Genomic DNA, 15,727 nt, shown 5'->3' with positions numbered 1-15,727 from the left:
AGATCCAGAAAGCGACCTTTGATGTCGATATCACCCATGTTGACCCCAAGCGGTCATTAGTACGAGCAGAGAGCATGGTCGAAGTACCATCGCCGCCGATACGGATGAGTTGGGAACCAGAATCGTCTTGGTGCATACCGTAGATGTAGTCATCGAATCGGTTGTAACCAATACCGTTGATCCAACCACCGTCTCCGACAACTGACTTGATGAGGGTGGTCTTGCCACTAACAATCTCGACACGGTAGAGGGCGGTCTTCTGGATGAGATAGCCATAAACATCGCAACTGAATTGAGGGCCAGCACTGGTGTAAGCAGGAGCAACAGGCCTGGTTGTTGTCGCAATGACCACAGTGCCAGCATCACCGCTGGCGCCAGGAGGATTGTAAGTAGTGTAAGCACTAGAAGCAGTTGTAGTGACTGTGACAGGTGGCCTTTGAACGATAACGGTACCAGGATCGCCAGACTTGGCGGGTGGTGAGTACGTTGTGGATGTGGCAGTGAGCGTGGTAGGACCAGCTGTGGTGATAGTGACGTTGTAAGGAGGAGGGTATTGAACGACAACTGTGTCAGGAGAACCAGGGTCTGTGGCTGTCATCGAAACTGTTGTGGCACGAGTGATAGTGCTGACCGTTTGTGTAGTTGTCACCGTAGACTTAGGAGGGTACTGAATAAGGACCGTGTTGGGACTATTGGGATCTGTTGCCGTCATCGAGACAGTGGTGGCACGGGTAATACTGCTGACCCCCGTTTGTGTTGTTGTCACCGTAGACTTAGGAGGGTACTGAATAAGGACCGTGTTGGGACTATTGGGATCTGTTGCCGTCATCGAGACAGTGGTGGCACGGGTAATACTGCTGACCCCCGTTTGTGTTGTTGTCACTGTAGATTTAGGGGGATATTGAATAAGGACTGTGTCAGGACTGTTCGGATCCGCTGCTGCCATTGACGTCGTAGTCGCACGAGTTATAGTGCTGACTGTCTGTGTTGTTGTGACTGTTGACCTCGGAGGATACTGAATGTAAACAGTGTCAGGAGAGCTTGGGTCTGCAGCAGTTGAAGAAAATGTAGTAGCGCGAGTTATCGTGCTAACGGTCTGTGTCGTTGTTACCGTGTATTTAGGAGGGTACTGCACATAAACAGTGTCAGGAGAACTTGGGTCCGTAGCAGCTGACGAGAATGTTGTAGCACGTGTTATGGTGCTGACCGTCTGTGTTGTTGTTACCGTATACTTGGGAGGGTACTGGACGTAAACAGTATCAGGGGAACTTGGGTCTGTGGCAGTCGACGAGAGTGTGGTAGCACGGGTTATAGTGTTAACCGTCTGCGTTGTCGTTACCGTTGACTTGGGAGGGTACTGAACGTAAACAGTATCAGGAGCACCCGAAGCCGTAGCAGTCTTCAGGAACGTCGTAAGACGAGTGATAGTGCTGACTGTCTGTGTTGTTGTCACTGTAGACTTGGGCGCCTGAACAGCCGTGGTAGACGGTGGTGCAGCAACAGAAGTGGTGCTAACTGCGGGTACTGATGTTGCTATGGTGGATGAGGCTTTCGAAGACGCAGAGGGAAGAGCAGCTGATGATGCAGGAGGTGCTGATGAAGGCCCAGATGAAGGTAGGCCAGCTGACGATGCTGATGGTGCTGATGCAGGACCAGACGAAACACGTGAGGTTGACGTGACAACATTAGGAGCACTACTTAGAGTTGCTGACGCAAGACCAGAAGATGGACCGCTTGAAGGTGCCGACGAGGGTGCAGCTGAAGGTAGACCGGCCGATGACGCAGAAGGTGCAGAAGGCTGAGAGCCAGTTGACACACCGGCTGAAGGACCGCTGACCCCTGATGAGGATACAAACTTCCCACCAGGGGCCTCGAAGGACGTGTCTGCAATTCCAGATGATGCCGACGGCACGACAGAAGGCGCGCTTGAAGGACCACTCGAAAGGCCAGCTGAAGATGGACCAACTGAAGGACCAGCTGAGGGAGCACTTGAGGGACCTGCTGAAGGTTGAGAACCAGTTGATAGACCTGATGAAGGACCAGCTGAGGGACCAGCTGAAGCTGCCGAGGGTTGAGAACCAGTTGAAACATGCGATGCCGATGAGAGAACAGTTGAAGCCGCTGATAATTGAGAGCCAGCTGAAGGACTGGCCGCGATACTAGCCGAAGGGCCTGCTGAAGGGCCTGCTGAAGGTTGAGACCCAGTTGATAAACCAGCTGAGGGACCAATTGAGAGACCTGCTGACGGGCCTGCTGAGACACCACTCGAAGGACCGGCCGAAGGACCAGCTGAGGGTTGAGACCCTGTTGAAGCACGCGATGCTGATGGGAGGCTAGTCGAAGCAATAGCTGAAGATGGGCCGACTGAAGGACCGGCTGAGGGACCACTTGAAAGACCAGCTGAAGGACCAGACGCAGTGACAACTGAAGATGGACCAGCCGAAGGTACAGATAGGCCAGTGCCTGATGAAGATGCAAACTTCCCGCCAGGGGGCTCAAAGGACGTTCCTGTATCGTCAGTTGATGCAGATGGTGCACCTGCCGAAGGACCACTTGAGGGACCAGCCGAGGGACCGGCTGAAGGGCCAGACGAAGGTGCTGATAGTTGAGAACCAGCAGACGATGGACCAGCTGAAGGACCATTTGAAGCGCTGTTTGAAGGCACCGATACTTGAGATTCAGTTGAAACATGTGATGCTGACGAGGGGCCAGCAGAAGGGCCGGTTGAAGGTGCTGACATCTGAGATCCAGCAGACGCTGGGCCAGTTGAAGCACCGCTTGAAGGGGCGGCCGAAGGGCCAGCAGACGAGCCGCTTGAAGGCGCTGACAGTTGGGAACCAGTTGAAATACGTGATCCTGAAGGACCACTAGTTGAGACACCACTTGAAGGGCCAGCGGAAGGACCAGCAGACGATGGACCCGCTGAAACACCGCTTGAAGGACCAGACGAAGGGCCGACTGAAGGGCCACTGACCCCGGATGAGGATGCAAACTTACCGCCAGGGGGCTCAAAAGATGTTCCTGCATCACCAGATGAAACCTGCGATGCTGAGGGAAGACCGCTTGAAGGGCCGGCGGAAGGACCGCTTGACGGAGCAGGAGGTTGGGAGCCTGAAGAAACACGTGAAGCTGAAGGGACACCGGTAGATGCACCACTTGGAAGACTGGCTGAAGGGCCAGATAATGGTACAGAACCAGATGAAACGCGTGATGCTGATGGGATACCAGAAGGAGCACCACTTGAAGGCACTGAAGCACTAACTGAAGGACCACTTGAAACTCCAGAAGACATACTGGCTGATGGTGCAGTAGGACCACTTGATGGACCAGAGGGTCCAAAAGTTGCACCTGTAGAAGGACCAGAAGGTCCAGAAGGCATGTTGGTAGAACCAGAAGGTCCAGAAGGCATATCGGAATGATTGCTCAAGGCATCTGATGAGTCGCTGGTGACATTGTGGTCGACAGGGACCTGGATGAGTACTGTGTTCGGGTCGCCTTGTGTGCCAGCTGGTTTGTATGAAGTTCTGACTTGGCTGATTGTGCTGACAGTCTCTGTAGTAGTGATATTGTAGTCAGATGGGGCCTTCACCAAGATTGTGCCGGGGCCACCTTGAGTATCGGCTGGATTGTATGTTGTGTAGATGGCAGTAATGGTGCTGATTGTCTGGGTTGCCGTGTTCTTGTATTCTGGAGGAACCTGCACGAGGATAGTACCTGGATCGCCTTCTTCACTAGCAGGGTTGAATGTTGTCGTAACCCGGCTAATCGTGCTTACAGTCTCAGTGGTTGTTACGTTATATTCTGGCGGATGATCGATATAGACAGTACCAGGGTCTCCTGCAGTTGCTGGGGTGGCAAAACGTGTAGCTGGACGAGTAATAGTCGGGTCGACTGACGATACCGTGACGTTGTAAGCCGGGGGAAGTTGCACGATGACAGTTCCAGGATCGCCCTGCATATCAGCTGGAGCAAATGTGGTTGATGCTCGTGTGATCGTCGCGACAGTTGTGGTCCTGGTGACGTTATATTCTGGCGGAAGATCAACGTATATAGTACCAGGATCTCCAGCAGTACCGGGAGTGGAATATCTAGTAACGGGTCTGCTGATTGTTGAGACCGTTTGAGTTGTTGTAACGTTGGTTTCCGGCGGCATCTGAACAAGAATTGTACCGGCATCACCCTGTGTGCCAGCTGGAACAAAGGTAGTTGAGGGCCTCATTATCGTGGGGACAGTGGTAGTTATTGTTACGTTGTATTCCGGCGGCAGATCAACATAGACTGTGCCGGGATCACCAACCTCACCAGGCTTAGAGTATCTTGTGACTGGTCTCGTGATTGTCTGGATGGTTTGGGTTGTCGTAGTGTTGGTGTCTGGTGGCATCTCGATAATGATTGTACCAGGGTCGCCTCGCTGCGCAGCGGGAGCAAATGTTGTAGATTGTCTTGTGATCGTTGGGACCGTCGTTGTGACAGTGACATTGTACTCCGGCGGGAGATCGACGTAGATCGTGCCTGGGTCCCCAACCTCACCTGGCTTGGAGTAACGGGTGACTGGCCTACTGATAGTCTGCACAGTCTGGGTTGTGGTGACGTTGTACTCTGGGGGCATTTCAACAATAACTGTGCCTGGGTCTCCTTGCGTCGCACCCGCGGCAAATGTTGTGCTTTGGCGCGTGATGCTGTAGATTGTTGTGGTGACAGTGACGTTATACTCTGGTGGCATATCGAGATAGACGGTGCCAGGGTCGCCGACCTCAGCGGGAGATGAGTAACGAGTAAGTGGCCTACTGATGGTCTGCACAGTCTGTGTTGATGTGACATTATACTCTGGGGGCATCTCAACGAGAACTGTGCCAGCATCCCCTTCCGTGGCACCGGGGGCAAACGTTGTGGTTGGGCGAGTGATTGTGCTGACTGTTGTGGTAATCGTAACGTTGTGGTTCGGTGGTACGTCGATATAGACAGTGCCCGGATCACCCTTGGTACCAGGCGTCATGTACCTGGTAGCTGGACGAGTGATTGTAGAAACGACTTCGACAATAGTCGTGTTCGTCTCAGGGGGTTCTTGGACAATGACAGTACCAGGATCGCCTTGTTGTGCAGGCGGCACATAGGTGGTAGTGGCCCGAGTGATGCTATTAACGACTTCAGTCGTGGTAACGTTCCTGGCTGGGGGCACCTCGATGAAAATGGTGCCTGGATCACCCCTATTGGCTGGTGCAGAATAGACAGTAGAAGCCGCCGTAATTGTATCAACCACAGTCGTTCTAGTGACATTCCTGTCAGGTGGAAGTCGCACAATTACAGTGCCTGGGTCGCCGAGGCTTCCTGGAGGCGAATAAGTAGTATAAGCCTGGGTCAATGTAGGCACCTCTTCCGTAGTGGTGACATTACGGTCAGGAGGTAATTCGACAATAACCGTGCCTGGGTAGCCTTTAGTGGCGGGTGGTGCAAAAGTAGTATAAGGAGCGGTACGACCAGTAACCTCGGAGGTGATAGTGACGTTCCGATCAGGGGGCAGTTCAATGATAACAGTGCCTGGATCTCCTCTCGCGCCAGGGGCAGAATATGTCGTGTAGGGGGCAGTGCGAGTAGGCACTTCAGTTGTGATAGTGACATTTCTGTCCGGTGGCGTACCAATGATAACAGTACCCGGGTCGCCTTCACTTCCAGGCGAAGCGTAACTGGTATAAGGAGCAGTCAGGCTGGTAACCTCTGTCGTGATAGTAACATTTCTATCCGGCGGCATCTCCACGATAACAGTGCCTGGGTCACCCTTGTTTGCAGGTGTTGCAAATGTAGTATATGGCTTAGTGCGGGTTGGGATTTCTGTTGTAATAGTCACATTTCTGTCCGGTGGCATCTCCACGATGACAGTACCCGGGTCACCCTTGGTAGCTGGTGACATGTAAGTAGTAAACGGCTGAGTGCGACTAGCCATCTCTTTCGTGATCGTGGTATTCCTGTCGGGCGGTAACTCCACGATGACGGTGCCAGGGTCGCCCTGTCTAGCTGGCGACGAGTACGTTGTGTAAGGGGTAGTTCGGGTTGAGACTTCGGTTGTGATTGTCACATTAGAATCAGGGGGCATGCCGATGAAAACCGTACCCGGATCTCCTTGGTTAGCAGGCGAGGAATAACTTGTGTAAGGAGAGGTAATAGTGCTAGCAACTTCTGTGACTGTCACATTACGCCCAGGAGGCACCTCGATGATAACAGTACCAGGGTCACCTCTGTTCGCAGGTCCCGAGTAGGTGGTGTAGACAGCAGTTCGGTCGCTGACTGTCTTGGTTGTCGTGACATTTGAATCAGGAGGCAGTTCAACAAGAACAGTGCCGGGATCCCCACGGTTACCTGGTGGCATGTATGTTGTGTAAGGAGCAGTTCGACTGTTGACGATAGATGTGATAGACACATTGCGATCGGCAGGCATACCAATGATAACTGTACCCGGATCACCAGCAGTGCCTGGCGGCGAGTAAGTTGTGTATGGTGCTGTGATAGTGGCATCGTCCTTGGTGATTGTCACATTGCGTGAGGGAGGAACCTCAACGAGTATGGTTCCTGGATCGTCTTGGGCACCGGCTGGCATGTAAGTTGTGTAGATGGCAGTAATGGTGTCAACTGTCTGGGTTGTCGTGATATTGAAAGGAGTGGCCGGGCCAGGAGTCTCTATAATTACCGTGCCATTATCTCCGCGGCTCGAAGGGGGAATGTACGAGGTAACGGGTCCAGTAAGCGTCCTTGGACCAGGTCGATAGACGGTGACATTCTGACCAGGCGCGTCGGTGAGAGATGGATCTGGCGAAGTTGATGCAGCCTTTTGGTTAGGCATGATGATCGCGACGGTTCCTGGGTCACCTGGGGAGGCTGGCGGGTTATATCTCGTAATAGTATCCGAAGCAGAGTCAGTAGCCTCGTTAGTGATTGTGACGTTGTACTCTGGGGTCTCAACCAACACGGTTCCGGGATCTCCAGGCTGTCCCGGCGGCATGTATGTTGTAATTGAGGCTGTCACTGACGAAGCACCTCGAGTCGTTGTGATGTTGTATGGACCCATTGGTGTCTCAATAATAACGGTGCCAGGATCGCCAGGACTTCCCGGTGGCGAATAGATAGAAACCAAAGATGTTACTGACTTGTGGGCCTGTCTTGTGATTGTGACATTGTAATCAGGCGTTTCAATAAGAACAGTGCCAGGGTCTCCAGCTTCACTCGGGCTCAAGTATGTTGTGAAAGGTGTCGTGATTGTCGAAGCCCCTCGAGTGGTGGTGACATTGTAGGCAGCGGCGGGAGTCTCAACAATAACTGTACCCGGATCGCCAGGCGTTCCAGGTGACGAGTAAGTTGAGAATACGGCAGTTGCTGTCTTGGGTCCTTGTCGTGTAATTGTGACGTTGTAATCAGGCGTCTCTACAATTATGGTTCCTGGATCGCCTGGAGAGCCTGGGGGAGAGTAGGTTGTGAACGGTGCTGTGATTGAGGCACCACGAGTGGTGGTTACATTGTAAGGACCAATCGGTGTCTCAATAATAACAGTGCCAGGGTCTCCATACTTTCCAGGTGGAACATAGGTTGAACGCAAGGTGGTGACGGTTCTTGGTGCTTCCGTCGTGACTGTAACATTGTAGTCGGGCGTTTCAACAATAACAGTGCCTGGATCGCCGGGTGTAGCAGGCGGCGAGTATGTTGTGTAAGGCGCTGTAATTGAGGCACCCCGAGTAACGGTAACGTTGTAGTTGGGCGTCTCGACAAATACAGTACCTGGATCGCCTGGGGCACCTGGGGGAGCGTATGTCGTATACATCTTGGTGACAGAGGCAGGGGCAGCTCTGGTGACTGTGACATTGTAATCATTGTTAGGTGTTTCAACGACCACAGTACCCGGATCTCCAGCGGAGCCAGGAGGGACATATTTGGTGCGAACACTCGTGATAGAACTCGGGGCCTGTGTTGTGACAGTAATATTATAGTCAGGAGTTTCGACGATAACTGTACCAGGATCACCTGAAGAACCAGGAGGCGAGTATGTAGTGAAAGGTGCCGTAATAGATGCTCCACGGGTGATTGTAACATTGTAGTCATTGTTAGGTGTCTCAACAATGACGGTACCAGGATCACCTAGGGTACCTGGAGGGGCATAAGTTGTTCGAACGCTCGTAACTGATGCTGGTGCTTGACGTGTGACCGTGACGTTATAGTCAGGAGTCTCGATAATAACCATTCCTGGTCCACCAGGAGAAGCAGGGGGCGAGTAGGTTGTCAAAGTAGTTGTGACTCCAGCAGGGCCGGCTCTGGTAGTTGTGACGTTGTAGTCAGGAATCTCAACGATGATTGTTCCCATATCACTCGATTGCGCAGGGGGTGAATAGGTGGTGAAAGGAGTGGTGACACCAGCGGGTGCTGCTCTAGTGATGGTGACATTTCCGTGCTGAGCCAAAGTCTGGTCCAGATAAACACTGGTCTGAGAAACGACAGTTCCAGGCTCGGTACCACTAGGTGGGATGATGATGACATTGGTCTCGGCACCTGTGGTACCAGCATCACTTCCAGCGTTGGAATCTACACCAGTTCGAGTGGAGGGATCTCCCGGAATAGTGACTGTCGCACTGATCGTGACATAAGAATCCGTGTCTGCGGCGCCCATAGAAGACTGGCCAGGGGTGTTCAGGGGCGTGTAGATGATCTTCGTTCCAGGAGCTGTTCCTGAGGGTGGTATAATCTGGGTGACGTTCTCAGTGGCACCCGCAAACTTGGTGTTTGGCTCGATAACAGTCACATCTTCACGCGTATCGCTGGGTATGATCGTAAGGGCATCAGGGTTGCTGGACGCCGACGAGAAAGGAGTCGTGTTGCCGTCAGTGGTAAGCACTGCCGGGTTTGAGACGGGACCAGAGGTAAACGTCGCTTCTGATTGAGGAGAACTTTCCGAGCGGGAAACTGGTGTCTCGATAACAACAGTACCTGGTTCCCCAGAATTGGCAGGCTCGATGTAGCTTGTGACAGGAGTCTCAATCGTACCGGGGCCAGTGTATGGCCTGAAGACAGTGACGTTGGGACTTCCAGAGTGGGCTGGAATGGTGATTCCCGAAGGACTGCTCGTTGCTTGGGTCTTAGAAGAAGTCTCCGAAAGCTCAGTAGACGTTTCAGTTGTCTGTGTCTCAATGATGATGGTCCCGGGCTCGCCAGATGCAGTAGGAGGGACGTATCTAGTGACCGGCTCAGTGATTGAACCAGGTCCAGGATAAGGCCTGATCACTGTGACGTTGGGACTTTGAGAACTCGGAGGCAAAGTGATCTCGGGGTTGGCCGATGTTGGGGCCGAACTGTCCGAGGATTGTGTCTCAATGATAATAGTCCCAGGCTCCCCAGAAGCGGTGGGAGGAACATATCTTGTCACAGGCTCTGTAATTGAATCAGGTCCAGGATAAGGTCGAATGACAGTGACGTTAGGGCTGTTGGAGCTAGGAGGGAGGGTCACAGCTGGTGTCTCGCTGGTCATCTGATCCGCAGATGTCTTGTCCTCTTGAGTGGCGGCTGCATCAGTGGGTGTCTCTATGATAATTGTGCCTGGCTCAGTACCAGTTGGCGGGACGTAGATGGTAGTAGCCTCCTTTCCTGGGCCACCTCTGATCACGGTAACATTAGGGCTACCCGAATGGGCAGGAATGGTGACTGCTGAGTCTGAAGTTGTCTCAGGAGATCGTACAGGTGGAGTTTTGATAATGACAGTTCCTGGATCTCCAGCAGATCCAGGAGGTTGGTACCTGGTATAAGGCTCCGTAAGAGACTCTGGGCCATCAGTCATGATAGTCACATTCCTCTCGTTGTCAACACTCATTCCAGGTTCAGAAGCAACTGTCTGGATGAAAACAGTTCCAGTCTGCCCCGGTGTTTGTGGTGGAGCGTAGCTGGTTATAGGAGTCTTCACGCCTGGTGGTGCCAAAGTGTAGGAAGTGACATTGGTACCAGCTGGGCCTGACGACGCAGTATCGGCTAGACCTGACATCGTTTCCACGGGGCCTGACATGGTATTGGGAGCTGGAGCTGGAGTCTCGATGATAACAGTTCCAGGCTGCCCCGGCGTCTTTGGTGGCTCGTAAGACGTGACAGGTGCAGTAATGATACCTGGACCAGGGTACTCGCGGACAACAGTGATGTTTGAACTTCCATCACTTGGAGGAATTGTCACTGCGGGAGCAGATGTTGGCTGGCTCTGAGGCTGAGCTTCTGTAGTCGACTGTTCGACAGGAGTTTCGATGATGATAGTTCCAGGCTCGCCTGAAGCGGCAGGGGCCTCATATCTGGTGACGGGAGCTGTGACCGATCCTGGACCAGGGTAAGGTCTGATTATGGTCACATTGCGACTCTCATCATTAGATGGAATAGTGATTGCAGCGGAGGTGGCTGGCTCGCTGTTGACTGTAGATTCTGGGGTGGGAGTCTCAACGATAACCGTTCCAGTACCAGACACTGGGGCAATGGTTGTGACTGTGGTAGGTTCCGTGATTCTTGCTGTACCAGTGTACGGTCTGTAAATCGTTACGTACACAGTGCTGGCAGTTTGCGGTGCAAGAGTCTCAATGATCACGGTGCCTGTTCCAGAAACTGGAGCAATTGTCGTGATAGTTACCGGAGCCGTGATCTGTTCCGTGCCAGTGTACGGCCTGTAGATAGTCACAAACACATCTTCAGGGCCAGACGTATTGGTTGCAGCTTCCTTGACCGGCTCGGGAGTCTCAATGATAACTGTACCGGGCTGCCCACCAGAAGGACTGATTGTAGTGACTGTCACTGGGGCAGTTATCACATCAGTACCAGTGTGAGGTCTGAAAACTGTGACGTATTTGTCGTCTCCGGCAGATAGAGTTACGGGAGGATTGCCCATATCGCTGCTGGTACTAGTTTCCGGTACTGGAGTCTCAATGATAACAGTACCAGGTTGGCCATTGGTTGGGGCAATGGTAGTGACCGTTGTGGGTGCTGTGATCTGAGGCGTTCCTGTATAAGGTCTGAAAACAGTCACATAGCTATCATCTCCGGCAGGAATAGTCATAGGAGGGTTCGCTCCCTTGTTTGCTGTTTGTGGTCCAGGGGTTTCGATAACGACGGTGCCAGGCTGGCCATCATGAGGAGAGGCAATAGTTCGTGTGACTTCGCCTGTAACCTCGCCAGTACCTGTATGAGGCTCATAGATAGTGGTGTAACGATCGATATCAGAACCGGGTCCCGCTGATGTTTCAATCACAACAGTGCCAGGTTGGCCATCATGAGGAGTCGCAACGGTTCGAGTAACTTTTCCAGTAAACGGACCAGGACCTATGTGAGGCTCGTAGACAGTGGTATAGGTTTCGGGTGCAGAAGCTCCTGATCTTGGTGTTTCGATGACAACAGTTCCAGGTTGATCGCCCTGGGGAGACGCGATGGTTCGTGTGACCTCGCCAGTGAATTCCCCGGTACCAGTGTGAGGCTCGTAAACAGTAGTATAACGGTCAGAAGCCGAGCCAGGTCCTGAAGATGTTTCAATGACGACAGTGCCAGGTTGGTCTCCTTCCGGAGAGGCGATAGTTCGAGTGACTTCGCCTGTGAACTCGCCAGTACCTGTGTGGGGTTCGTAGATAGTGGTGTAGCGACCAGGAGCTGCAGTAGGCGCAGGTCCTGACGTTTCAATAACAACAGTGCCAGGTCGGTCGCCCTCAGGAGAGGCGATAGTTCGGGTGACCTCACCAGTAAATTCACCGGTACCAGTATGAAGCTCGTAGATAGTTGTGTAGAGACCAGGAGCCGAAGTAACAGGCTCACCTGATCCTGGGGTTTCAACAATCACAGTACCGGGCTTGTCCCCTTGTGGCTCGATAGTCGTGATCGTAACTGGAGCAGTAATGGTATCAATACCCGTGTGAGGTCTGAATACAGTAACATAAGAGGGCTCTGCGGATGGGCTCGAAGTGGCAGGTGGTTGAGACCCAGGGGTCTCGATAATCACAGTACCAGGTTGGCCACCCTGAGGTTCAATTGTGGTAATGGTTACTAGAGCAGTATTGATATCAACACCCGTGTGAGGTCTGAATACAGTAATATAAGAAGGCTCTGCAGCTGGGCTCGAGGTAATAGCTGGTTCAGAGCCAGGGGTCTCAATAATTACGGTACCAGGTTGGCCACCTTGAGGCTCGATTGTTGTTATCGTAACAGGGGCTGTAATTTGATCCGCGCCTGTGTGAGGTCTGAATACGGTAACATAGGAAGGATCTGCAGCCGGACTCGAGGTAACAGGTGGTTGAGAACCAGGAGTTTCGATGATGACAGTGCCGGGTTGGCCACCTTGGGGCTCGATTGTTGTTATCATAACAGGGGCTGTAATTTGATCCGCGCCTGTGTGAGGTCTGAATACGGTAACATAGGAAGGATCTGCAGCCGGACTCGAGGTAACAGGTGGTTGAGAACCAGGAGTTTCGATGATGACAGTGCCGGGTTGGCCACCTTGGGGCTCGATTGTTGTTATCATAACAGGGGCTGTGATTTGGTCTGCTCCTGTGTGAGGTCGATATACTGTGACATACGAGGGCTCGGGGGCTGGCGATGGTGGTCCTGTGGTGACAGCTGGTGCAGACACAGGAGTCTCAATGATCACGGTTCCAGGCTGAGTTCCTTGAGGCTCAATCGTTGTGACTGTAATCGGAGCCGTGATTTGATCAGGTCCAGTATGGGGTTGATAGATCGTAATGTAAGAAGGCTCTGCAGAAGGCCCAGAGGTGATAGGTGGCTCTGAACCTGGGGTCTCAATGATAACAGTGCCGGGCTGATCGCCCTGGGGAGCAACAGTTATGACTGTGATAGGTTCAGTGATTCTATTAGGACCAGTGTGAGGCTGATAGACTGTGACATAGGAAGGCTGAGCGGCAGGACCTGTCGTTATAGCAGGTTCCGACCCAGGTGTCTCGATGATAACAGTGCCGGGCTGATCGCCCTGGGGAGCAACAGTTATGACTGTGATAGGTTCAGTGATTCTATCAGGACCAGTATGAGGCTGATAGACTGTGACGTATGTGGGTTGAAGAGCAGGTGTCGATGTAATGGCAGGCTCAGACCCAGGCGTCTCAATTACAACAGTTCCTGGCTGATCGCCCTGAGGGGCGATAGTTGTGACTGTAACAGGCTCTGTGATTCTATCCGGACCAGTGTGGGGTTGATAGACAGTGATGTAAGAGGGTTGAGGAGCCGGTGTTGATGTAACTGCAGGCTCAGATCCAGGCGTCTCAATTACAACAGTTCCTGGTTGATCACCTTGAGGGGCGATAGTCGTGACTGTGACAGGCTGTGTGATTCTGTCTGGGCCAGTGTGAGGTCGATAAACAGTAACATAAGAAGGCTGTGCAGCACTGGTGGAAATAACACGAACTCCAGGGGTGTCAAAGATAATTGTACCTGGCTGATCGCCTTGAGGCTGAATAGTGGTCCTCGCACTAGCTTCAGTCATGTCGTCAGTGCCAGTGTATTCCTCATAGACGGTGTTGTAAGAAGGAGCAGGAGGTGTTGTCGTGACAGGAGGCTCCGATCCAGGAGTCTCGACTATGATAGTACCAGGCTGATCACCATTAGGAGCAATGGTTGAAACAGTCACTGGGGCCGTGATTCTGTCAGGTCCAGTGTGAGGGCGATAGACCGTAGCAAACGGAGCCTGCGTTTGGACAACCACTGTTCCTGGCTGGCCTCCCGATGGAGGGATAGTGGTAGCTGTGATAGGTGCAGTTATTTGATCAACACCAGTGTATGGAACAGTGGTAGTGATGTAAGACTGAGGTGTCTCGACAACCACAGTACCTGGCTGGTCTCCTTGAGGAGGAATGGTGGTGACAGTCCTTGGTCCAGAAATCGGATCCGCACCAGTGTACTGAGTGGTGATCGTAACATATGATCCAAGAGTTCCAATCACGACAGTTCCGGGCTGGTTGCCCTGAGGAGGAATTGTAGTAAGAGGAACCGGACCAGTGATTGTACTGGCACCAGTATACAGGGTCGAAATAGTCACATAAGAGTCCTGGGTCTCAACAATGACTGTACCAGGCTGATCGCCTTGAGGAGGGAAGGTGGTCACAGTGGTAGGCCCAGTAAGCATCTCCGTTCCGGTGTAAAGATTGGTGACAGTGACGTATGATGGAGCTGGAGGCGTTGTAGTAACGGCAGGGCCAGCTCCAGGTGTCTCGACGATGATTGTGCCCGGTTGGCCTCCATTTGGAGCAATGGTTGAGACAGTCACGGGTCCAGTAATCTGATCCGTTCCAGTATACGGTCGGAAGACGGTGACGAAAGGAGCTTGAGTCTCATAAATGACTGTGCCGGGTTGACCACCTTCAGGGGGTACAGTAGTAACGATGGGGGCCGTGATCTGGTCGATACCAGTGTAAGGCCTCGTAATCGTCACATAGGATGATGTAGAAGAGGCAGAAGTCTCGAGAGTCTTCTGCCCGGGAGTCTCGACGATAACTGTACCAGGCTGATCTCCCTGAGGAGGAACAGTCGTTGTGATTGGTTCTGTGATCTGGTCTGTTCCAGTGTAAAGCCTAGAAATGGTTACGTACGAAGTGGGGGCAGGGGTAGATGTCACAGGAGGCGCTTGCTGTCCTGGAGTCTCAATAATCACTGTGCCAGGTTGGCCGTTTGTAGGTTCAATGGTCGTGATAGTGACAGGAGCGGTGATCCTGTCTGTTCCAGTGTGAGGTTGATAGACCGTAATATAAGAAGCAGCAGGGCCAGCAGAGGTTGTCACAGGAGGCAAGTCCTGGTCGGGAGTCTCAATTATGACAGTTCCAGGCTGGTCACCACTCGGGTTGATCATGGTGATTGTGACTGGGGCTGTAATCCTCTCTGGTCCGGTGTGAGGACGATAAACCGTAACATAAGTGGGAGTGGCTTGAGGGGCACTTGTGGCGGAGTCTGCAGGAACAGGAGCAGATGTAGACTCGGGCGCGACTGGGGTTTCAATGATGACAGTGCCAGGTTGACCATTGGCAGGGGCGATAGTGGTAATGACAACGGGACCAGTAATCACATCAGTTCCGGTGTGAGGTTGGAAGACAGTCACGTAAGACTCATTAGGTCCAGGGGTTAGGGTAACTGTCGGGTTGGGACCGGCTGTCTCCGGCTCTGGAGTTTCGATGATGACTGTTCCTGGCTGGCCACCCGCTGGTGCAATGGTGGTAATTGTTACAGGCGCAGTGATAACATCGGTGCCAGTGTGAGGTCTGTAAATTGTAGTGTACTGTTCACCTGGTGAGGGGTCAACCGTGACTGGAGGAACGACAACCTTTCCGCCAGTCTCGATACCTGGGGTCTGAATAACAACAGTGCCAGGGTTGCCGTTCGAAGGCTCAACAGTCGTGACTGTGATGGGCTGGTCAATCTTGCCTGGTCCAGGATAGGGCTCGTACACTGTGATATATGTACTGCCGGGACCGGCTGGGGCGGTACTGGGAGCATTGGCATCTGAGCCTGCGGTCGTGAGAGTCTCGATGATAACGGTGCCAGGTTGGCCATTTGTTCCCTGGATTGTGCTAGTGATAGGTGCTGTGATCGACTCGGTTCCTGTATACGGTCTATATACTGTTATGTATAAGCTATTGGGTCCAGAAGGAGCAGTGCTAGGAGCATTGGCATCTGAGCCTGCGGTCGTGAGAGTCTCAATGATGACTGTGCCCGGCGGACCATTCGTTCCTTGGATTGTGCTAGT

The 15,727-nt window shown here is 52.7% G+C and overlaps 2 protein-coding genes across 2 annotated transcripts; both read right to left on the bottom strand.

Annotated features, from left to right (window-relative positions):
- Positions 1-2,678: 2,678 nt before the first annotated feature.
- FGSG_13581 (uncharacterized protein) lies at positions 2,679-10,030 on the bottom strand (the record flags this gene model as incomplete). Its single annotated transcript, XM_011329993.1, has 3 exons — positions 2,679-2,867; positions 2,998-3,257; positions 3,295-10,030. 3 exons carry the CDS (start codon positions 10,028-10,030, stop codon positions 2,679-2,681), a joined length of 7,185 nt encoding a protein of 2,394 aa, XP_011328295.1.
- A 415-nt stretch (positions 10,031-10,445) lies between these two features.
- FGSG_13582 (uncharacterized protein) lies at positions 10,446-15,534 on the bottom strand (the record flags this gene model as incomplete). The annotated part of the gene is made up of 3 exons (XM_011329992.1): positions 10,446-10,515; positions 10,551-15,381; positions 15,429-15,534. The coding sequence occupies 3 exons, from the start codon at positions 15,532-15,534 to the stop codon at positions 10,446-10,448; spliced, it is 5,007 nt and encodes a 1,668-aa protein (XP_011328294.1).
- Between the last annotated feature and the right edge of the window lie 193 nt (positions 15,535-15,727).

This window comes from Fusarium graminearum, chromosome 4, assembly GCF_000240135.3.
Source record: "Fusarium graminearum PH-1 chromosome 4, whole genome shotgun sequence".
Taxonomy (NCBI): Eukaryota; Fungi; Ascomycota; class Sordariomycetes; order Hypocreales; family Nectriaceae; genus Fusarium; species Fusarium graminearum.
This window is presented reverse-complemented; position numbering and strand designations above follow the sequence as displayed.